Source organism: Mandrillus leucophaeus, unplaced genomic scaffold (assembly GCF_000951045.1).
Source record: "Mandrillus leucophaeus isolate KB7577 unplaced genomic scaffold, Mleu.le_1.0 Scaffold1665, whole genome shotgun sequence".
NCBI lineage: Eukaryota > Metazoa > Chordata > Mammalia > Primates > Cercopithecidae > Mandrillus > Mandrillus leucophaeus.
In genome coordinates this window covers 153,407-179,145 of record NW_012101660.1, presented here as the reverse complement: position 1 = coordinate 179,145, position 25,739 = coordinate 153,407, and the positions used below count along the sequence as shown (strand labels likewise).

The following is a 25,739-nucleotide window of genomic DNA, read 5'->3' as shown; positions in this document are numbered from 1 at the left end:
GTCGGCAGGCAAGTTTGGTTCCTTCTAAGGGCTGCGAGGGAAGCTATGTTTCAGGCTTCTCTCCTTGCCTTGCGGATGGCCATTTTCTCTCTGTGTTTCACTTGGTCTTCTGTTTGTCAATGTCTGTGTCCAAATTTTGTCTTCTTATAAGAAGACCAGTCATATTGTATGAGCACCGCTCCCCCATCCCCCCACCCCCGGCAAATAACCTCATTTTAATTGAACTACCTCTCTAAAAACCCTACCTCCAACTGTGGTTACAATGTGAGGTACTAGGGGTTAGAACTTCAATACATGAACTTTTGGAGGGACACAATTCAATCCAAAACAGCTTGCTTCTCGTTGCTATTTCAGCCAGAAGGGATTTCTCCTCCTCTGTGCCGACAGCCTCTACTGCACACAATACTTAGCAGCAATTGTACTTCTATCTTTGTTCCCCAATTAGGGACTAGCACATTGCACAATACATAGTAAGAATTTATTAGAGTAGAAGCTGCTTAATAGGCCCCCACTTACAAATTCTGCAGATGAATTGTCCCCTCATGCCCTTTGCAATTCTACCTTTTGCTTGCCCCTAGTGCCCCAAGGGCCAGCAGAGAGCAGGCTTTCTGGAGCTTGTGTGCTTCTACTCTGGCCAATTGAGCTGTAAGTTTACCAAGAATCAGTTGTGCTTGATCTCAACCCTGTGTATGCCCTGTTGGACTTAATATATTTAAATAATTTAACTAAAAATTGTGTGATGCAATGACATATGAGTGTAAAGGGAGAGACTGTTTATGAAAAATTAAGATGGTTCCTTTGAAAAGGCTTGACAAAAGGGAGCTCCTGAAAGTATTCCTGAATTATGTGTGAGTGAAACAACTATAAAGTCAGGAGAAAATAATAATTACAATCTAGAGGCATCTCTTCTCAGATTACGAGTGTCTTTATGTTCCTACTCTACTCTAACAAAACCATAACTTTAAACAAAACCAGAAATTGTAAATGATGTATTGTAAATGTGGTTTATGAAAGACAACTCCAATATCAGACCTAGATTCCAAGAAAAGACTTCGCCTTCCTACATCAAATTATCTTGAATGAATATACAGTTTATTATTTTAAGTTAAAATAAATGTTTATAGTATATATTATGTATTAGGATTTTTAAAAATGATTCTTCAGTTTATTTAACTTTTCAATTAATCATCCAACTACCCATCTCTCTTGCATAAGCTAACAGGAACACACCTGAAAAAGCTGCCATGCCAATGAAGGATTGTACCAAGGTGTGATTTTCATAAGCAAAGAAGACACAAGAGCTGCCTTTAGGACTTGCTAAGCTCTGGGCAGCATCTGACAGACTTGAGGATTAATACAGTTTCTTTCCAAACAAAGAGTTCAGGGCAACTGCCTGTGAAACACAGTCATAACAGAGACATACTTTCTGGATAAGTGGTTACAGTTACATCACAGCTCCCTCACCTCGCTGGCCTGGAGAGGAATGTCTGCACTGGGGACTCCTCCCAGCCATGCCTACCTGCACAGGTTGAAGTCCACTCTGCGGTGTTTCATCCAACATTTGCAAAGGACCTACTCTGCATCAGCCACCTGCACTTTGAAAATGCTTGCAATCTTTTCCAGAATGAGTTGAATCCACAGTTCAGTGATATGTTTTATTTATATCTATAGGAAACAAGACATTTTATAATTACCTACAACAGAAAGTATGTGCAACACCATTCAACCAGAGTCTGCTTTAAGAGACCAGGGTGTCATACAAAACACATCTGAGTGATTTTTTTATACATTAAAAAAAAAAAAAACCCACCATTGAATAAAGTTAGAAACGGAGATAGTAATTTCTACAGATTTTCAGATCAACTACAATTTTTAAGTTGCAGAAAACCTTAACGGTAAACATATTCTTTATTCTGTCACCAATGCCTGTGGTTGGGGCAGAATGTTATAGAATGAATGTGTTGCAGGGAGAAAAGGCACGAACTCATCCCTTCACCAAGAAAAGGATCAACGCAGCAACGTTCCTCACCACACCATGGACAGAGGCTGCAGTGCAGGCTTTAGGATTCATCCTCATTAGCAGGTAATGGTTCCCCTTCCAGCACCGCAACCAAACTGGGTCATCGTGTCCTCTGCCTGTAGTACGGAATGAACTGTGCACTCACCTGGTGCGTTCTTCTTAAGGGAAAAAATTAAAGGGCTTATTAACTCTGACATGATTTACAAAATTATGTTGCAAATCATCAGCTCTTTCCCCCTCATATTAAATCTGAGATACAGGAAATGGATCCAATTCCTGTAGTTCTCTCACCCCATTACTTATCTATAAGCTTATTTCCTTTTGTTCTTCTCCAAGTTCTTTTTCACTCTTGTTTCCCTTTCCTGATTTTTGCCTTCCTTGCATGTTCCCTGGCTTGCTTGTTTTCCTTTAAGTCCTACACCAAGGAATTAAAACAAAAAATTTTAAAAAAAACCTCTTGAGTTGAATATAGTGAATAGACAAAGAATTCTAAAGCCAGAAAGACTATTTTAAAAAGATACAATTCAGTTATTTCCATTATTGACTAGCAAATTGAGGTGTAAAGAGGCCAAAGTTGGTTCTAGCAGTATTCTTTGGCTCTATTTGTTCATGTTTATTGCTCTCCAGTTGCTACTAGTACAGGCACTTGGTAAAGCACAGACCAGGCTGTGCTCTCTTTGAATTCACCGAGCGCCTTTCCTCCAAAAAACAGCAAGTCTCAGGTGTCATGTGTAAAACTGCTTTGTCAACTAAAAAACTTTTTTAAAACACTGTTATCACCATAAACTGGGATGACATTTGCATCTCAATTTTCTGAAGTCACATCTAGGAAAAGTTAAGGGCTTGTGAGTATGAAAACTTTATTTAATAAGATTTCTAGTGTGCATTCTCACTGAAAGGAGTTCAATCAACACCTCCATAGGTTGCACAATTTAAAAATTCTCACACTTATCAAAAAGCCCCAGAACTTTTAGGAGGGAAAAAACAAGGTGGGTATCACGTGCTTGGATGAAGTGTTACTCCTGTCAGCTCCCTGGATCACTCGTGAATCCATTGTTTTGGGGGAAACAGACTTTTTTTTCACTTTAAACTAGAAGAAAACTCACTTTCTGAATACTCTGAGCATCTTCCCTCTCCCTTTTGTTTATTTATTTTGTTTTTGATTCATATTAAGCCAAGCCTCTCCCTGGCCTTGTCTCCAATTTTGACATACTCTGCCTTTAGGTCCAGGAATTTCTAGAATTAATGTTATGGCTGTGCAGTGTTCTCCAGGTATACCATTCCATACAAGCAATGAAAAATACTATATGGAGCTCCTCAGTCTTTTCTATCTGACAGTCACCCAAAGGATACTGCCTACACTGCTTTCCTTTATTTAAAATGAAAGGTAAATTTTGCTATTAAGAAATGGAGTGGAATTGGGCTGGGCACAGTAGCTCATGCCTGTAATCCCAGCACTTTGGGAGCCTGAGGTTGGTGGATCACCTGAGGTTAGAAGTTTGAGGCCAGACTGACCAACATGGTGAAACCCCATCTCTACCAAAAGTACAAAAATTAGTGTGGGCATGGTGGTGGGTGCCTATAATCCCAGCTACTTGGGGGGCTGAGGTGGGAGAATCACTTAATCATTTGAACCTGGGAGGTGGAGGTTGCAGTGAACCGAGATCGCACCATTACACTCCAGCCTGGGCAACAGAGCAAGACTCCGTCAAGAAAGAAAGAGAGAGAGGAAGGAAGGAAGGAAGGAAGGAAGGAAGGAAGGAAGGAAGGAAGGAAGGGAGGGAGGGAGGGAGAGAATGAATGAAAGAAAGAGAAAGGAAAGAATGAAAGAAAGAGAGAGAAAGAGAGAGAGAAAGAGAGAGAGAAAGAAGGAAAGAGAGAAGGAGAGAAGAGAGAAAGAGAGAAAGAAAGGAAGGAAAAGAGAGAAAAGAGAGAAAGAGTGGAATTGTACTAACCTCTCCTGTCTCTCATCTGATCACATAGACACTGAAGAGGTTCTATGCTACTGTCATCTAATGTTAGTTTAGATTTAGACGATTCATTGAGAGGAGGCAATGAGAGTGAAGACAATCCTGGTTATCTTTCAAGCTGGCTGAGCTCAACTTAGTACTTCCAGGACCTGAAATCCGTCTGCCATTTTTCAGCAGAGCCACAACATCCTGGTATAACATGAGCATAACATAGGCTACAGAGATTCCACCTGATGCTAGGGTAGGATCCCACAGGATGAAGGGAAGAGATCTGACCTAAAGATGAGGGGAAAATTGAGTGAATATTTTTAACCTTAGCCACTGAATCAGGAACCAAAGCAGAAAGCAGGGGGAAAATGAATCCAGATAATATCATTCATTCTCAATTTAAAATAAATTTTAGAAAGAGTTTGCTAAGAACAGAAATTGTCACCAAGAGTGTTGGAGTCAGGCTAGCTGTAGTTTGTGACTGGTCTGACAAAGGCTAACTCTTACCCAGCTGTCCAATAAAAACACTTAAAAAGTATCATTTCCATAAGGCTTTGTCTACTTGAAACACAAGCCAATTGTTTGGGTCCAACTTATGAAGCAAGGTCTTACAAAGGTTATGGGGTGAGGAGGCCTGATGACAACTAAATTGCTTTAAATGGAGCTCAAAATACCACCTTAAATATTCTCCTCTCCCAAGAAATGCTTAGTCATAAATCAAGTAGTTCAAAACGTATTAAAAATGACAAATAGAGCAAGCACTTACATCTCATTTTTTTTCTTTTAATTCACTGATGCATCAAAGATTTCTGAAGGATATTATTACGCACAAAAAAGATGAAGTACACCAGGAATGCAAGATTCCAGGGATAAAAGAGGAGATTAAAAATCAAATGGTGGCCCAGACTTAATGCTAAAAATTATTTTGAAAATAGACATGTGCACTTTGAGACAGGGAGATGAGGACTGTCTGCTCTGAACTTGTAAGGAGTGGCGAATCTCACAATAATTGGACACATGTTTCTCATCTTTGAAAAACTTATGAATCCATTTTAATGTATTAAAGTTCATGGGTACTATTTGTCTACAAGTAGGCTTTCTTCTCTCTCTTCCCACCATGCATTCCTTAATGGGGTTTTGATTTCAATGGGGGAAAAAAATAAAAACGTTCCAAAACTCACTAATGTTTTCTGAATTGCCGTTAGGCTAACTTTAGAAGGAGTTTTTTAAAAATGTGCTAAATGAAACTTTCTGTGCAAGAATCCCTGATATGCCAGTACTTCTAGAAAATAAGTTATTTTTTAATGTGTCCCTTCTGCTGTATGTAGAAATTAATTCTCAGCAATAAGAATTATTAAGTGCCTAACCCAAGATTCAAATTTGTCCTTACCTGGAATAAATCAGAAAGTGGCTCAGGTAGAAAAATCCAGCCTGGCAAATCATAACACACCTCCTTAAAAGACACTGTTTCTGAGCACTTGGATGACCCAGTGTGAAAGGAAGAGCTAACTCTCCGGAACAGTTCTGATTTCTCTCTTCCTTATGATTATAAATACCTAGAGAATTCAACCAATTCCCAAGGCAGTGAGCCTGCCTTTTCTTTATAGCCTTTTTTCAGTCTACTTGGAAACATCTGTTTTTAATTGAATTTGGATTTGAAACTAATTTCAGGAGAGATTGGATTCAGGCTCCAATCAAGTTGGAACAGAGAGATTATTGCTTATACACATATCCTAAAATTCAGGGAGGCTTGAGGCCAAGGATGCCACACTTCCTGAATGCAGGCATAAGGCACATACATTTAGAAATGAAAAAGGAATGGTCTAATTATCTTGGGAAAACCTCTTTAAGACCAATGATTCTGGGTTTTAGGTTTCAGCTTTTAGACAGGATTCGATTTGGGGAAAGGTCAGATAGAGGACATTGCCCTCCCATGCGCTCCCTATCTGGAGCAGAAGATTAAGCATTCATATAATCAAGTTAAAATAAAAACAGAATTTTGGGTTGTTCACTGAAAAGATCATAAATCTACCCTCTCTGCTAATTTGTTTTATTATTATTATTATTTATATAAATTTAAGGGGTAGTCGTGTTGCATGAATATATTGCGTAGTGGTGAAGTTGGGTTTTGAAAGAAATGGAAACACTATCACCTAACCACAATTTTTCTCTGCTAGTCTCTCAATGGCAAGAAGCCCCTTTCTTCCATTCATGCTCGCCTTCCCCTGATTCCCATCTTACTAGAAGGTTGAAGAAGGGGAAATGACTCAAGATTTCCCCTTTGTTCTGTTCTGGGACTCCCTACTGAGCACAGTTGCTCAGGAATCATCCAGACCTTGTTGCTAACTCAGTGTATTCCTAACTGTCTGCTTCAAAGTATTCTATTTTAAATGAGGCTCTTATTTTTCTGCTTCTCAAAAGCATCTTTGGTGAACTTATTAGTGATCTGTCACAAAGTACTGAAAATCATAAAGAGCTGCTAAAGTGCAAGTGGCCATTTTCATTTTCTTTAATGGCTGAGTCCAAAAAATAAAAGTAAAATTCATGCCAAGAATTATTCAGAGATTATTTGATTCTTTGACAATCCATAAAATAAACCTTGGATTCCTCACTTCACAATCAGACTGACAGCTTATGCCAATTTTATCAAGCCTATCATAAATATACACCCCTATGTTTCTTGAAACTCGAAGTACCAATGAGCAAGAGAACACAAAGATATTTCCATTTAACTATATAACTGTGATAAATTTTAGTAATGTATTAGTCAGGGTTCTCTAGAGGGACAGAGCTAATAGGATGTATATATTATATATGAAAAATATAGAATACATGAAATATATAATATATTTTTATTTATATTTCGTATATAATATATATGAAAAATATAAAAAATATATAATATAATATAATATATATATTATATATATAAAGGGGAGTTTACTAAGTATTAACTCACATCATCACAAGGTCCCCCAACGGACTGTCTGCAAACTGAGGAGCAAGGAAACCAGTCCGAGTTCCAGATCTGAAGAACTTGGAGTCCAATGTTCAAGAGCAGGAAGCATCCAGCACAGGAGAAGGGTGTAGGCTGGGAGGCTAGGCCAGTCTCTCCTTTTCACATTTTTCTCCTTGCTTATATTCTAGCTGCGCTGGCAGCTGATTAGATGGTGCCCACCCAGATTAATGGTGGGTCTGCCTTTTGCAGCCCACAGACTGAAATGTTGATCTCCTTTGGCAACACCCTCACAGACACACCCCGGATCAATACTTTGCATCCTTCAATCTAATCAAGTTGACACTCAGTATTAATCATCACAAGTAAGTTTAGATATTGAGAACTAATAGCACCCTCGTATTTGTTTCCCACATACAAATGATAAATGTACTTTTAAACATTATTGCCAATTTTCATTAAATTCATTAACCAGTCATTCTAAATGTATTATTTACCATAAACTATTAATTCATGAGACTCACTTTTGTCAACAAAAGGCAAGGCATCAGTTGTCATTTATTAATTCAAAGTGTTCTCTGTAGAAATTTTCAGAGATGGCATGGCTTTTTCTTAATATCTGCTATTATAATTTAATAAAATTTAATATCTAAGATGTGTTAATTTCAACACTTCTAATCTTGGCCCCACTTTTTTTTTTTTATCAGAAGAACCAAAGAAACCAAGAAATCTTCATCTGAATTTGATCCTCTGCTAGAATAATAATAATCTAGGATACTTTGGGAAAGAGAAGACTTTCCTTATAAATGAATATTTCAAATACAATAATGAAATGGCTATAGCATTAGTTATTTACACTTCTTAGAAGATATATATATATATATATGCACACACACACACTTTTTAGGTGATATATTATCTATACATGTTTATTCTCTAATGGCAATCTGATGGCAAAGACACAAAAGAGTTAAGGAATAAGACTCCAAATGTTGCAATAAGCCAAGGAAGATGATGCACAAAGTAAGTACTCTTGTGACACTTAGCAGCTGGTATCTTTAAAACCACACCAAGTCCGTACGTGCAGTTCCCAATCAATAGTCAATACAAACAGCAGAAATGAAGTTCCTCAGTAAATCTTCAGAACTAACAACAGAAGCAAGGATGACAGTAGTTGTTATTTTCTCTTCCCTATACAATACACAGCTTCACAAATCACCCAAGTTTTAAATTGTATTTTATTATCATAAATATCTTCTGATTGTTAAAAAAAAAAAAGTTTCCTGTACAAATATTGGAAGATGTGGAAAACATGAAGGCTAAAACAATATCACCCATAATCTTAATACTCATGAAATATTCTAATTCATTTGTTTCTTTTTATGCAAGGTACATGACTATACACAGTATACATAATATTTTGTTATATCCTTTTCTCCAGTATTATATATTATAATAATTTTTGCATGTCACTAAAAATTGTTTATCAACATTTTAAAATTGCTTCAGAATATTCCACTGTATTCAGCATTTGAGTGTCCCCAATCTTATAGATGACATTTTTACAAATTCCTCAGTACGTACATATTTTTCCATCTTTCTGGTAATTTCCTTAGAATTGATATCTAGATGTGAAATTCATACTTTTAAGGATGTTGACACAAACTGTCAAAATGTTTTCCAGAAAGACTTTTAAACATCTATTCAGCAGTGTATGCATGTGCAAACAAACCCTATCCTTATCAGCTGTGATTCCTATAATTTCTTTATATTTGCTAATTTGGTGGACTAAAAAGTTGTTATTTTATTTCACATTTATTTAATTCCTAGAGAAGTTAAATTATTTTTCATGTTTTTTTTGTTTGTTTGTTTTTTGTTTTTTTTAGAGAGAAAGTCTCGCTCTGTTGCCCATGTTGGAGTGCAGTGGCGCAATCTCGGCTCACTGCCACCTCCATCTCCTGGGTTCAAGCAATTCTTCTGCCTCAGCCTCCCAAGTATCTGGGACTACAGGCACACACCGCCATGGATGCTGTCACATCCGCCTATTTTTTTTTCTTTGTTTTTTAGTAGAGATGGGGTTTCACCATGTTGCCCAAGCTGGTCTCGAACTCCTGAGCTCAGGCAATCCACCCGCCTTGGCCTCCCAAAATGTTAGGATTACTGGCATGAGCCACTGCCGTTCCTTCTTTTTGAATTATCCATTTTTTGAGTCCTATGTAAATTTTTATATAGGACTGTTTTTTCCTTTTGATTTATGGAAATTCTTACTAAAATTCTGTTCTTTGCCATATGTGCTTCCTATCTGTTTTGTATGTTTTGGTTTTACACCTATATTTGATGTACAGACATATTAAATATTTATAGTTAATTCTATAGATTTTTTCCCTTATCCATTTCTTTTAAGATTCAAAAGTACTAAGATTTAAACATTTAAAATATTATCTATATGTGACAATGATAACAATTATTATCCTTTTAATCATGCAGTCCAGTACTGGATTGGGAGTTAGTAAATGCTAATTTACTGTGAAGCTGCCTCTTGGGATCATTTTTAAGGCAATTCTGAGGGAGAGACTATGATACTCTCCCCTGAAAAAAGTACTGCTTACATGAAGCTTCTTTATTCAATGTCTGTAGTGTACCCTTTTGCAATACTTCATTTCAAAATGTTGACAAACATGTGAGACTATTTTGACCAGATGGAAACTCAAATGAATGAATTAGAGAAAATTACTCTTTCACTCCCATTTAACATTCAGAAATTCAGTTTGAGTTTTCAGTTTCCAGGACCTGTGGTAAATAAAAGAATATACCATTGGAAATTCAAATAAACCATGGGTGGTTGAAAATTCGGAGCGATAAAGTACACATGTACACGTTTGGTCCCTTCTAGGTTGCTACAGTGAAGTATATTAGTTGCAAAGTGCAAGGGAATCATTACTTTTTCACAAGTTGAACACAGGCACAACATCCATGCCAAATGCTTTGTATAATTTATTGTGATTTCATTACACTGGCATTAATATGCAAACCCAGGAAAAGAGATTTAGACAACAATTCCAGCTGATCTAAATTCTGCTGCCTAAACTTAAAGGAGCTTAATAAACAAGCAACAAAAAATTGATCAAGAATAGATTCTTGTGACTGTGACTTCCATATTGTTGGTCCCAAAAGCACTACTCAGAATTCCAAGATCTCTTCTAAAGGTAGACACAAAGTCATAAGAAGCACTTTGATTCATCAGAACGAATAAAGCAAATAACGTACTTACATTTCTATATAGTTGGGGAAATCGAGATCCAAGTAGAATACACAAAATACATAGCCGCAAATAAAGCCTAACATTTCAACTATGCCAACAGTATCTTAAAAGCAGTAACACAAAAAGAGTGATAGTATTAAGGATCAATCTAAACATACATTAGAATCTCAATATTTCGAGGGAAATGGAGGTTCTTTGGATAAAACTAGGGTGGAAGTATTTATTCTCTGCAGCCTTGTTATTTTGGAGGCCAATGAATATTAATCATCTTTCTAGGATGGGTGGTATTCCCTAATCAAGTAGTAACATCATTTATTCATGCATGTGGATATGCTAAGTTGTTTTGAATAATGGCAATTAAGATTTGGAAAAAATAACTTCAGTATAAGTGTATCTATGGGGTTTCCATCTGGATTTCTGGTTCAACCCCACAGAACCCTTTCTCTGCTTGGAATATATAAAAGTACCTGCCTGTAGATGGGCCAAGTGGGCAGTTTCACCAGAACGGGTCTCCCCAGTCTGGGACAAGCCTTTCTGCCCACCAGCCTGCATCCCAAAAGGAGAGAAGGTGCTTTCGGGATTTTCAGGATCTTACTGAGCCCTGGTCAATTCTAATATATTAAAACCACTACCTGCGAAATCCCAAAGGACTGAAGTTTCTTAGAAGTTTTTCTAAAAGTTAACAAAAATTCTTTCTTGTATTTTTTATTGGGAGAACATGGAGAGAGGTGGGGATTGTGCCCTGGCATTCTGTCATTTCATTTTTGAAATAAAATACTTCCTGGACTAACCTCAGCACTTCTACAATATTTTTGTGGAGTTTATAAAATTAACAACAATGAAAAATTCTGCAGAAATATTTCTAAAGTGACCAAAAAATGGATCCATAACAAAGAGTTGATGGGCTTTTCAAATGAAGATTACCTTTTTTGCTTCTGTTGAAGTCTCAGGTTGATTCTTCACCAAAAATAGACTTGGTATTGTCACTGACAGCACAATGCACACTGGCACCCAAGTTACATATAAATTCTGCAGGCTTCTACCCCCTAGTGCTTAAAAACAACCAGGGCAATGGTGAACAACTGCCACAAGCTGCTGAAATGATGTCCAATGGCACACATATTTACTGCAGCTAAATACCACTTATCTAGTATTTAATCTCCAGAATACTTGAGTTTTCAGAATGGTTACACAATAAATGTCATCCAGAAAAAATATGCTGTTTAGTTAGAACTCAAGATCACTAAGTGCATCTGAGAATAGGAAAACCACAGAAAGCAACTGATGGACGGTTGTGATTGGCTGGATCAATTGTAGGAAAGGAAAGTGCTACTTTAATTGCCCAGCTACACATTTACAAGCTCAGTGCATCCATTCTAGTGCTGACAGGCCTTGGGAGGGAACAGCAGACAAGAAAGAAGAACACTGGAGAAATGAAGTAGGACGATAGCACAGAATAGGATCAGAGGAGATTAAAAGTGGTGTCAGTGGCAACAGTAGCCAACAGAAATTAAAGGCAGCAACAGGGAGTGTGATTCAGGCCGCTGAGAGAAGGAGAGAGGAAGCAAAAAGCCCTGAGCTTGAGACAGATAAAAAGCAAAGAGACTATGAAAAACCCAGGCACCACTGGAACATGCCAAGCAGGTTTCCAGAGATGTAGAAGAGCAGTCATTTAATTGACAAACTCTTACTAAACACCTACATTCTTAGCAACCAAGAATGCAAAACTAAATAATTTATGCCCCTACTCCAAGAGACTATAAATTAAGTCATTACATCCTATGGATATTATCTCCTAAATCTGCATCTAGATGACTCAGAGTTTAAATCAGCAGAGCCAGGTCAAGGTACATTTTGGAAAGCTCTCTGAGGAAAAATCAAAAAGCACTTGATCCATAACTGTTAACTATACAGAGCAGAGTGACTCATTCTCCATGGGCAGTGGCTGGCTATATTCTTACTCTATCAGTTAATGATTAAAGCATGAGAACTTCCAGGAGTGATGGTCAAATTGAACACTCTTGTTCAGGAAGCTAGGAAATAGTGGGATGCAGAATCTAAGTAAAAGTGAAAGACAAAACCAAAAACCACAAGCAAACAAACATACAAAAACCTATGTTTAAGTAGAAAACATGTTTCCTTATAAGCCAGACAATCATCTACCACGGGTTGGTAGGGGCAGGATAGGTCCATGCAGCTTTAACCTCTATGTTCTATTTTTAATTTTTTAGTTATGTTTCATCTGTACTAGGGTTAATATCAGCAGACATCAGACACACAGATATCTGACTGCAACATTCTGGCTAAATCATTCCCACTTGTTTAACATAAAAACTGATGAAGCATTTATTTTAAAACATTTGTAGAGTTATAACTGCAAAGGTACAGCTCATGGCTTCTCATATATTACAACCACATGTTAAGACAATAGAATTCAATAAAAAATTACCTTCAGACACACTTTGTATTTGAGGGATTCGCTTTATCCCTCAACATTCCAGGTTGGATAGTCCATTGAGCACATGTTCCTTGGTGAAACTTAATTTTTTTTTGAACTCTGCATTGACCCTAAGTTTAACAGTATTCCAAATTCAGTCTACTTTGCCCACAGAATATATTGCAGCTAAGCAAAACTCTGTTTCAGAAACCTCATAAACTGTGTGAGTTGCTCAATTTAGCCCTGAGGGAGTAAATTGAAGAGAGCTGGCCTGTCATACTGTTTTAGACCTGTCTCTTATACACATCTAGATGTGTATAAGAGACAGTATATATATATATATATATATATATATAAGGTTTGGTGGGGGTAGGGGGCGACACAGGGGAGGAAACTGATTGGGTGTCCTTTAAGTACCAAATGCTTTACTGGAGATTTCCATATCTTTTAAAATTCATTCATTCCACCACTATTCGCCGAATGTCGGCTATGTACTCAGTCTTGAGCAAGACTGAGACAGTCCCTGTTCTTATAGAGCTTATGATTCACATAACACCAATTACACTGTAAATTAGCTTGATACATACCTGATATCACCTTAGGTTGATTTTGAAATCTAATCCCTTTACCAGCTGGCTATGTGACCTCAGTCCAGTTTGTTGATGCCTCAATTTCCTCAATTGTATAAAGGAGTTTGCCATGGAAAATAAGTGAGTTCAATGAGCACATATAAAAGGTCTTTCACCATGCCTGGTACACAACTGGGGGTAATCTTCCTGCCTTCCTCACTCTAGTATCCAGTGGGATTTGTATTTGATTTGTAGATTTGAGTAGCTGTTCTCATCCTTGTAATAGTTACAACCACCAGGGGGCAGTAGAAAAATATGCTCCACACGTCCCAAGGGGAAAAATGGGGCCACTCTCATAGGTACACAGCTAAAAGTAAGTTTCATTGTTGGGCTGGCTCATAAATACACACGTGAAGAAACAAACAGCCATTTAAAAACACAGCAGTCAAAGCAAAAATAAAAATAATAGTATTCAGTTATTCAGGGAATCTATACTGCAGGCCTATTCTGCGCCAGCCTCTGAACATTAAAATAGTGCCTGTCCCATTGGGTGATATGAAGATTAAATAAGTTACAACAGGACTGACAAATGGTAAGCACTTAAAAACTATTTGTGGCTATCATCTTGTGGAGGATATGTTTTTAGATTAGCCACAAGAGAAAAGTGGTACCGCTTATCACCTGGAGAAACCTCTAAAAGCATTTGACTATTCCTGTCAATCTCTCTCGTACCTTTTTCTGATTAATCATTTCTGTTTATTTTCCTATAACATAGATGTGTTAATGTGTCCAATGACACAGACCAATTGGAAAAAAAAGGTAATAACATGGAATCTAAATGTGCCACATCTAAAAATTCTCAAAGGACTCACTTGGATGGTTGAGAGAAATGTTATGTCTTATCAAAATATGCCTTACTCATTAAAAATAACTCAAAGATGCTCTATTGGTTTTTAAATGAGAAAATGTTCTATTACAAATAGAAGTACCGGAATGAACTATTACCAATCTTACATTTTGTTCTTATGATTCTTTAACCTATAGTGCATGAATTGTGAGAGTATGATTATATCCGTGTTCATGTCAAAGATGGCTGTCAAAATCTGGAGTGCTAAATAAGGATGGACATCTATAAATATAAAATCCCAGGCCACCATTATCCAATATATATAGTACAGTGTATGAAAGTGACAAAGTCATTTACATGATTAAATACGTTAACAAAGTATTCTAAAAGCTTACAAATATTCCACTTTATTTTTTCATTTGAATACTATCATAGAAATATTTGCCTATAGCCACTGACTATATTTTTAATCATGACTCTCATTGTAGACTATGTGTCAGCATCAGTGGATTATTGTTCAGTCTTAGTATAGAAAAGAATAAGAATCCCCTAATGGCAACATATCATGTTCAGTTACCTTGAGGCAAGAAAATATTAAAACTGTATGAAGAAAAGGAATTAAAACTGGATGTAGACTTTAAAAATATATCTGAAAACAGACAGGCCTCTATTCTACTATTAAAAATGCCACATTAAGAGGATTGTCAGATACAGAACACTTATGCAATATTTAGAGCATGTCTATACTAAAAAATTATTTGTTGTTTATCTGAAATCCAAATTTACTGGGTGTCCTGTATTTTGTTTGTTAAATTTGTCAACTCTACACATGAAGCTCTCTATGCACACATAACCCAGAACCTTCACTCTTTTGAAGATAAATCTGGAGAAAGTTTTACCTGAATAGGCAGCTGGTTAGTCAGGTAGCAGCCTTTGAAATTTGTCAGGTCTCCACCTATCCAGCAAAGCAGAAAACCCAGAGAGACTGCTTCATCCACTCTTCCATTTCTGTAGGCTACAAAGAGCTGACTGGAAAGTGACAATTGACAAATAAACACGTGGAGAACTTAATGAGCCAACTCAACACCAGATAAAAACAAAACCGATGATGTACAGCAATAAAACATCTCATTCACTCCCAGTTAAGCCTCTAGGATTCTTTTTAACCTGTCTTCATTCACAGCACACAGCAAAAATATCTAAAACCTAAAAGAAGCTCAGTGACAATACTAAAATATTAATGCCTCCTATCTCTGCCTTTTCTTTTATCTTTCCCATTGGAATTTATATATATGTCCTAAGCACATGTTTATTCTTTCTTGGCCTCATAATGGGGGAAGATATTAAGTCATGTAATTAGAGATACTAGATATATCACTAAAATGTAAGAATAGAGGTTCAAAATGTTTATCAGTGATTACATTCTCAGCCAGTACCTATTTTTTCTTTTAAATTTACTTCTAATCAAGTTGCCCACATGCAGGTGGACAGGTGGACAAATAGCAAAATCAATGTGAAAATCTATTTGGCTCCCTACGATGCCACCTCTTATGTGGAAAAGTTTTTAAAAATCTTGGGTCCTGGGATCCAAAAGACCTGAAGACATGGCTTGTCACCTGTGGGACATCAGACAATTACTTAATCTCTCAGAATCTTACTTTCCATATCATAAAGTAAGATTAAGTTTTTAAACCAGAAGTGTTGATTGCAGGAAGTTGACCAAGGTTTGAAATGGGTGGCCCCACTTGAGGCTAAATGATGTCCATAAGCCACCAGTGGTAGAACTGGGAATCAACCTAAATCTCCTGACTCCAAGTTTATAATCTTTCACTACCACATATACTACCTAAAAGTTAATATTTCCGGAATTCACATCGGAGACCATAATCCCACTCACATCAATGCTGAGTTATTCCTCCATTAAGCGGTGGTGAATGGTATATATATCAATGTGGTTTTCAAAAGACTTTTTGTTATGTTTCAGATTTCCAAAGCATCTGAGGACTGACTGTATTCTCTACCTTTCCCCAGTATTTTATAAACAGATGACCTATCTAGGCACACATATTTTACAAATTCCTTTGAAGCAGACCTCTTTTGCTTGATATTTTTTTTTCTAGGGTAGATATAGTTGGTATCTGACTTCTAATTATAAATAAACTTAGCAAGAATGGAAAACTTTCCCCTGTAGGACTAAACTGCTTGGATTTTTTTTTTTGAAAATTATCCCCATGCCCACAAGAAAAGAATAGCGTAATGTAATATCTCACCAAAGACTACTTAAATTTTTGCTCTTATCAAAAAACATATTGAAAAGGAATTCAACATAGGACAGTGAAGAGGTAAGGTACATATGCTTTATTGCCTTTCTGATTACTAAATATAAAAGATTTGTATATCTTAATTAAGAAAAAAGTAGTCAGTATAACGTATTAACAACCTTTCTGTTATATTCCAAAATGTTTTAGAGTGATGCTTTTTAGCACCTTCAAAATATAAAATACAAAGAGAACATTTGTTCAATAGCAAGCCCAAGTAGTTTGAAAAAATACTTAATATAAAAATATTTAAATTTTTTTAAAATAAGAAATTATGAACAAGAGTGTTACACTATAGATTTGAAATCCAAGATTCTTAACTTACGGGAGAGCAACAGACAGAAAACAGGCAATAGAAACTAATTCTATAATCATGCTCCAGTATTCCCAGGAGTTGGACACACATCTTGCAGGAGATGCCAAATCCATATGGTCCCAGTCGCACAAATCTTCCTGTCCTCTACTGAGGAGATACACAGTTGCACCTGTGATTCTATAATTAAAGTCTGGATGGTTGATGTTGCTGGTTCTCGGAAAGTGCAATTTAATGTCAGAATGAATATTTCTTTTTAAAATAATGCTTTGATTCATACTAAAGTTTGGCTACAAATTGTTTTAAAATCTGTAAAAATTAAATATAAATAAATAAATATTGTGTAATATTTTTTCTTAGAAAACTTTGTTGAAAGAAATTAAAGAAGACTTAAATAAATGGGAAGACATTCCATATTCATGGATTGGGAGACTTAATATTGTAAAGATGGCAAAACTGCCCAAAGTAATCTACAGATTTAATGCAGTTCTTATTAAAATTCCAACTGCCTCTTTTCCAAAACTGCACAAGTTGATCCTAAAATTCATACAGAATTGCTAAGAATACCAAATAGTCTAAACAACTCTGAATGAAGAGAATAAAGTTAGAGAACTAATACTTTTGAATTTCAAAATGTGTGACAAAGACAGTAATCAAAACAGTGTGGTAATGGCATTAGAAAAGACATATAGATAAATAGAATAGAATGGAGCATCCAAAAATAAAAACATACATCTATGGTCAATTGATTTTGACAAGGGAGCCAAGACCATTCAATAAGGAAAGAATACTTTTATCAACAAATAGCAGTGGGACAACTGGATAACTACATGCAAAAGAATGAAGTTGAACTCTTACCTCACACCATATACAAAAATTAACTCAAAATAGAAAAAAGCTTAAATTTGAGAATCTATATAACTCTGTAAAATCTAGAAAACATAGGGATAAATATGTATGAGCTTGGATTTGGCAACAGATTCTTAGACATGACCCCAAAAGCACAAGCAACAAAAGAAAATATAAATTAGACTTCATCAAAATTTAGAAACTTTCGTGCATCAGAGAACATTATAAAGAAAAGTGAAGAGCCAACCCACAGAATGAATAAGACCTAGTATTTGATATACAACAGGGTGGCTATAGTCAACAATAATTTAATTGTACATTTTGTAATAACTGAAAGAGTATAATTGGATTGTTTATAACATAAATGATAAATGCTTGAGGATATGGATACCTCATTTTTCATGACATGATTATTATTTATTGCATACCTGTATCAAAATACCTCATGTACCCCATAAACATATACATCAATTATGTACATCAATTAAGTAAAAAATAATACAAATTTAAAAATTTTTAAAAGATCACAATGAGACACAATATAATATGTCAAAAGTCAAAGACAAAAAATGAATTTTGAAAACAGCAAGAGAAAAGAGTCATGTCCAAGGGAGCCCCCTGAGACTATCAGTGGATTTCTCAACAGAAACCTTGCAGGCCAGAAGGAAGTGGGATGATATATTCAAAGTACCAAAAGGTTAAAACTTCCGACTAAGAATAGTCTATCTGACAAGGTGTCCTTCAGAAATGAAGGAGAAAGAAAGACTTTCCCAGATAAACTAAAGCTGAAATAATTCATCATCATTAGACCTGCCTCACAAGAAACACTACGGAGAGTCCTTCAAGTTGAAATAAAAGGATGCTAGAAAGCAACATGAAAGAATATGGAAGTATAATACTCATAGGAAAAAGGTAAATATATAGACAAATGCAGAATACTGAAATACTGTAATGATGGTGATAACATTTAACTCTGGTATTTAATTTAAAAATAAATATAACTACAAAATGTTAATAGATACACAATATAAAAAGATGTGACTTGGGAAATCAATAATCTAAAGTGTGTGGGGTAGTAGAAGAAAGAAAATACAGTATTTGTATGCAATTGATGTTAAGGCTGTCATCAACATAAAATAGATTGTCATAAATATAAGATAATTTATGTAAGTCCCATGGTAACCACAAAGAAAACATCTATAAAAAATACAGAAGGGAAAATAATCAAAATGTGCCACTCAAAAAATAAAATCAATGAAAGACAAAGGAAGATAGGAGAAAAGGGACAAAAATGTACAAGATAAACATAAAATAATTAATATAATGTTAATAATAAGTACTTTACTATCAGTAATTACTTTAAATATAAATGGATTAAACTCCTCAAATAAGCCATAAAGTGGCTGAATGGATTTTGAAAAAATATTCAACTGTATGCTGTCTATATGAGACTAACTTCAGATTTAAGGACACACATAGACTGAAAATAAAAGGATGGGAAAAGATATTCTGTTTAAATGGTAATTGAAAAAGACCAGATGTGGCCATAGTTATGTCAGACAAAATAGGATTTAAGTCAAAAACTGTCATAAGAGACAAAGAAAAACAATATATAATGACAAAGGATGAATTAATCAAGAAAATAGAACAATTATAAGTTTGTATGCACCCAAATCAGAGCATCCAAATATATGAAGCAAACACTGACAGAACTGAAGGGAGAAATACTTGTGCAATAATAGTAGGAGATTTCAATACCCCACTTTCAATAATGGATAGAGCAAACCTGATAAAAGATTAATAAGTGACCAGAAAACTTGAACAAGGCTATAGACCAACTGGACCTAACAGATATGTATAGAACATTCCACCCAAGAGAAGCAGAATCCATATTCTTTTCAAGAGCACACAGAACATCCTCCAGGATGAATCACCTCAGATCACAAGCAAGCCTTAACAAATTTAAGATTGTAATCATACTAAGTATTATTTCCAACTACAATGAAATGTAACTAGAATATAATAGCAGAAGAAAGAACTGAAAAATTCACAAATATGTGGTAACTAACATAATACTGAATAACAATTGAGTCAAAGAATAAACCGAAGGGAAATTAGAAATTACCTTGAGACAAATGAAAATGGAAACACAACATGCCAAAATTTATGGGATGCAGTAAAATCAGTACTAAGAAAGAACTTTATAGCAGTATATACCTACATTTAAAAAATCTCAAATAAACAGCTTAACTTTACACCTCAAAAAAAAAATTAGAAAAAGAAGAACAAATAAAGCCCCAAGTTAGCAGAAGGATGAAAATAATAACAATTAGGGAAAAATAAATAAAATAAGAGAATAGAATAACAGTAAGAAAAAAATCAACAAAACTAAGGATTTCTTAAAAAGATTAACAAAATTGACAAACTCTTACTTAGCAAGACTATAAAAAATGAGAAAACTTAAATAAATGAACTAAAAAATAAAAGACATTGCAACTGATGTCACAGAGATTTAAAAGGATTATGAAACACTACTATGAACAATTATATGTGAACAAATTGTTTAACTTAGACGAAATAGAGAAATTCCTAGAAATATGCAACCTACCACGACTGAATCTTGATCAAATATAATACATGACTATACCTACAATGAGTAGGTAGTTTGTATCAGTAATCAAAAACTTGCCAACAAAGAAAAGCCCAAGACCAGAAGCATTCACTGGAGAATTTTATCTAACATTTTAAAAGTTAACGCCAATCCTTCTCAAACTTTTGTGGAAAAAGAGTGCTATTCCAAGTGAAATAAGGCAGTCACAGTAGCACAAATACTGCATAATTCTACTTATATGAAGTATCTAAAGTAGTTAAACTCATAGAAGCAAATTATCAAATGGTGGTTACAAGGGTGTGAGGAGAGGGAATTGGAAAATTGCTGTGCAATGGATATAGAGTTTTGGCAATGCAAGATGGAAAAGTTCTAGAGATATGCTTTACAACAATGCACATATAGTTAACAATACTTTACACTTAAAAACGTATTAAGAGGACTAATATATGTGAGGGGTTTTTTTTTTTTTACAACAAAAAGAAGCAAATAAAATATTGTGAGAGTGAGAAACAGAAATTATAGTTCAGAGTTCTTAAGAGGAGGAAACTCCAAAAAAGAACTCCAGAAATCTGCACATAGGTCACCTGTGCCTTTGGCTGAATAGGAAGGCAAAGTAGGGCAAAACTCCTTTAAGTCAGGCAAAAATCAACTACCAGGGAGAGAAAAGCTACCAGGGTACTATTAACTGAAAAATACTGCAGCTCACACAAGACTAAGAGATATTTGAATTCTGAACAGGCAGGGGAAAGAGATTATTTAGAAGACAAGGAACATTCACAGAGCACCCAAAAAGACGGTGCCTTCAGAGTAAGGGTAAACAAGCTGTAGCGGCTATGCTAGACCCACTCTAATACAGTTTAAAAACAAGCCTTAGAATAATCAAACTTATTTTCAAATAAAGTAGCTGCTTGCCCAAATAAACACCAATACTCTTTAAAGTTTTCAAGGAAGATTGTCACAATGTTGAGCATAATGTCCAGCATCCAACTGAATATTGAAGACATTCAAAGAAGCAGGAAAATGTGTCCAATAATGAAGAAAAACAAATTAGCAATAGAAACAGACACCAAAATGATAGAGATGTTGAAATTAGCAAGCATTTAATTGTTATAGATATACTCCATATGTTGAAGAAGCTAAAAGAAAACATGAACATTGATATGGTTTGGCTCTGTGTCCCCACCCAAATCTCATCTTGAACTGTACTCCCATAATTCCCACATGTTGTGGGAAGGACCTGGTGGGAGATAATTTGAGTCACAGGGGCGGTTTCCCCCATACTGTTCTCACCGTAGTGAATAAGTCTCAAGAGATCTGATGGTTTTATCAGGGGTTTCCACTTTTGCATCTTCCTCATTTTCTCTTGCCGCTGCCATGTAAGAAGTGCCTTTCACCTCCCACCATGATTCTGAGGCCTTTCCAGTCGTGTGAAACTGTAAGTACAATTAAACCTCTTTTTCTTCCCAGTCTTGGGTGTGTATTTATCAGCAGTGTGAAATCGGACTAATACAGGAAATTGGTACCAGTAGAATGGGACATTACTGAAAATATACCCAAAAATGTGGAAGCAACTTTGGAACTGGGTAACAGGCAGAGATTGGAACAGTTTGGAGGGGTCAGAAGAAAACAGGAAGATACGGGAAAGTTTGGAGCATCCTAGAGACTTGTTGAATGGTTTTGACCAAAATACTGATAGTGATATGGGCAATAAGGTCCAGGCTGAGGTGGTTTCAGATGCAGATGAGGGACTTATTTGGAACTGGAGCAAAGGTGACTCTAGTTATGTTTTAGCAAAGAGACTGGCAGCATTTTGCCCCTGCCCTAGAGATTTGTGGAGCTTTGAACTTGAGAAAGATGATTTAGGGCATCTGGAGGAAGAAATTTCTAAGCAGCAAAGCGTTCAAGAGGTGACTTAGGTGCTGTTAAAGGCATTCAGTTTTATAAGGGAAGCAGAGCACAAAAGCTCAGAAAATGTGCAGCCTGACAATGTGATATAAAACAAAAATCCAGCTGGGCACGGTGGCTCACACCTGTAATCCCTGCACTTTGGGAGGCCAAGGCAGGTGACTCACCTGAGGTCAGGAGTTTGAGACCAGCCTGGCCAACATGATAAAACCCCGTCTCTACTAAAAATACAAAAAATTAGCCAGGTAGTGTGGTGGTGGGTGCCTGTAATACCAGCTACTCAGGAAGCTGAGGTAGGAGAATCCGTTGAACCCGGGAGGCAGAGGTTGCAGTGAGCCAAGATCGTGCCACCATTGAACTCCAGCCTGGGCAATAAGAGCGAAACTCAGTCTCAGAAAAAAAAAAAAAAGAAAGAAAGAAAAAAGAAAAATCCATTTTCTAAGAAGAAATTCAAGCCAGCTTTGGAAATTTGCATAAGTAATGAGAAGCCGAATGTTAATCCCCAAGACAGTGGGAAAAATGTCTTCAGGGCATGTCAGAGATCTTCACAACAGCGCCTCCCATCACAGGCCCAGAGGCCTATGAGAAAATGGTTTCGTGGGCTGCGGCCAGGGTCCCCATGATGTGTGTGGCCTAGGGACTTGGCACCCTGCATCCCAGGCACTCCAGCCATGGCTGGAAGGGGCCAACGCAGAGGTCAGGCTATGGCTTCAGTGGGTGGAAGCCCCAAGCTTTGGCAGCTTCCACATAGTATTGAACAGAGTCCCTCTTGGGGTACTGCCTAGTGGCCTGTGAGAAAATGGTCACCATCCTCCAGATCCCAGAATATTAGATCCACTGACAGCTTGCACCGTTTGCCTGGAAAAGCCACAAACATTGAACACCAGCCTGTGAAAATAGCTGGGAGGAAGGCTGTACCCTGCAAAGCCACAAGGGCAGAGCTGCCCAAGACCATGGGAATCCACCTTTTGCATCAGCGTGACCTGGATGTGAGACATGGAGTCAAAGGAGATCATTTTGGAGCTTTAATATTTGCTTGCCCCGCTGGATTTCAGACTTGCATGGGCCGTGTAACCACTTTGTTTTGGCCAATTTCTCCCATTTGGAACAGCTGTATTTACCCAACACCTGTATCCCCATTGTATCTAGGAAGTAACTAGCTTGCTTTTGATTTTACAAACTCATAGGTGGAGGGGACTTGCTTTAGATGAAACTTTGAACTGTGGACTTTTAGGTTAATGCTGAAATGAGTTAAGACTTTGGGGGATTGTTGGGAAGGCATGACTGGTATTGAAATGTGAGGATGTGAGATTTGGATGGGGCCAGGGTGGAATGATATGGTTTAGCTCTATGTCCCTGTCCAAATCTCATCTTGAATTGTACTCCATAATTCCCACGTGTTGTGAGAGGAAGCCAGTGAGAGATAATTTGAATCATGGGGGCAGTTTCTCCCATACTGTTCTTGTGGTAGTAAATAAGTCTTATGAGATCTGATGGTTTTACTGGGGGTTTCTGCTTTTGCATCTTCCTCGTTTTCTCTTGCTGCTGCCATGTATGAAGTGCCTTTCACCTTCCGCATGATTCTGAGGCATCCCCAGCCATGTGGAACTGTAAGTACAATTAAACATCTTTTTCTTCCCAGTCTTGGGTATGTCTTTTCCAACAATATGAAAAAGGACTAATACAAACATGGTAAAAACAAAGTTAAAAGTAAGATTTGTAAAAAGTGTACCATAAAATACAAATCATAAGAAAACTAAGTTGGCTATAATACTCAGAAAAAGTAGACTTCAGAACAATAAATATTACTAAAGAAAAAAGAGACATTTTATAATGATAAAGAAGTCAACTCCTCAAGAAGACATAGCAATACTAAATGTCTATGCACCTAATACAGAAACTTGAAATATATGAAGCAAAACTGAAAGAATTAAAAGGGGAAATAAGACAAATCCAGTACTATATTCAGGATTTCAATTCTTCTCTCTCAGTGATTGATAGAACAGTGCTATTTGCTAACTTCTTATTGACTCAGCGAGAATTGCTATGTCTTCTTAACAAACAGTAATATAGAGAAGACACAAAAAACCCTATCAACCAGCTTGATCTAACTGACATTTATAGAACACAACACACATTGTCATGTTCAGAGGACACATTTATTTCAAGTAAATGGAACATCCATCAAGAAAAATCACATGATAGGGCATAAAACTAGTTTCAATAAATTTAAAGTATCACAATAATACAGATTATGTTTTTTGGTCACAACAAAAATAAATGAGGAATAACAAAAGATAGTTGGGACATCTGCTTTCAACAGTGATAAGTTGGGATTACATTCACCATCATGCCTGAAATCACAAAATGGATAAAATACATGAAACAATGATTTAGGGGCATTGGACATCAGGCAATGAAGAATAGAGAACCCTGAGAAACCTCAAACAAAGGAGGTGAATGAACTCTATTATTATCCTAACTTATTGCCTGGAGAGAGTCTTAAGGTTGTGTTACAAATACTGGAAAGCCAGGATGAGTCAGGAGATCACCCTGAGGAGAAAGAACTGGGAGTTCAGGGAGGCCACAGAGCTAGAGTTTGCAGAATAGAGTACCAGCAAGGATAGAACTGCACAAAGAGAGAACTCTGGACAATCCCTCTCAAATCATCAACTAAATACTTATCAGTATATCTATGTAAATGAACTACCTAAGATCAAGAGGAAAAACACCCTAAAAGATTAGAAGTGGGGTGCGAGCAAGATGGCCGAATAGGAAGAGCTCCAGCCTCCAGCTCCCAGTGCGAGTGACACAGAAGACAGGTGATTTCTGCATTTTCAACTGAGGTACCAGGTTCATCTCACTGGGGAGTGCCAGACAATCATTGCTGGTCAGCTGGTGCAGCCCGACCAGCAAGAGCTGAAGCAGGGCGAGGTATCGCCTCACCTGGGAAGCACAAGGGGGAAGGGAATCCCTTTAGAAACTGAGACACACAACACCTGGAAAATCGGGTAACTCCCACCCTAATACTGCACTTTACCAAGGGTCTTAGCAAATGGCACACCAGGAGATTATATCCTACACCTGGCCAGCAGAGTCCCACCCGGACAGAGCCTCCCTTATTGCTAGCACAGCAGTCTGAGATCTAACTGCAAGGCAGCAGCGAGGCTGGGGGAGGGGCACCCACCATTGCTGAGACTTAAGTAGATAAACAAAGCCTCCAGGAAGCTCGAACTGGGTGGACCCCATGGCAGCTCAAGGGGGCCTGCCTGTCTCTGTAGACTCCACCTCAGGGAACAGGGCATAGAAAAAAAAAAAGCAGCACAAACCTCTGCAGATGTTAATGACCCTGTCTGATAGCTTTGAAGAGAGCAGTGGATCTCCCAGCACGTAGGTTGAGATCTGAGAACGGATAGTCTGCCTGCTCAAGTGGGTCCCTGACCCCTGAGTAGCCTAACTGGGGGACATCCCCCACTAGGTGCAAACTAACACCTCACAACTCACACGGTGGGGGTACACCCCTGAGATGAAGCTTCCAGAGCAAGAATCAGACAGTAGCACTCACTGTACAGCAATATTCTATCTTCTGCAGCCTCCGCTGCTGATACCCAGGCAAACAGGGTCTGGAGTGGACCTCAAGCAATCTCCAACAGACCTACAGCTGAGGGTCCTGACTGTTAGAAGGAAAACTAAC

At 37.0% G+C, this 25,739-nt stretch overlaps 1 protein-coding gene across 2 annotated transcripts in view; it reads right to left on the bottom strand.

Annotated features, from left to right (window-relative positions):
• PQLC2L (PQ loop repeat containing 2-like) overlaps positions 1-25,739 on the bottom strand; it is a 46,860-nt gene that overhangs the window by 5,316 nt on the left and 15,805 nt on the right. The window contains exons 2-4 of one of the 2 annotated variants that reach the window (XM_011976464.1): positions 14,949-15,080; positions 14,217-14,305; positions 7,468-8,080 (exon numbers count right to left, since the gene is read on the bottom strand). In XM_011976464.1, coding sequence (XP_011831854.1) covers positions 8,029-8,080; positions 14,217-14,305; positions 14,949-15,080 — 273 coding nt within the window. In that variant the 3' untranslated portion in view covers positions 7,468-8,028. Of the gene's footprint in view, positions 1-7,467; positions 8,081-14,216; positions 14,306-14,948; positions 15,081-25,739 lie in introns of those variants that run through there. The other variant, XM_011976463.1, reaches the window with a different exon arrangement.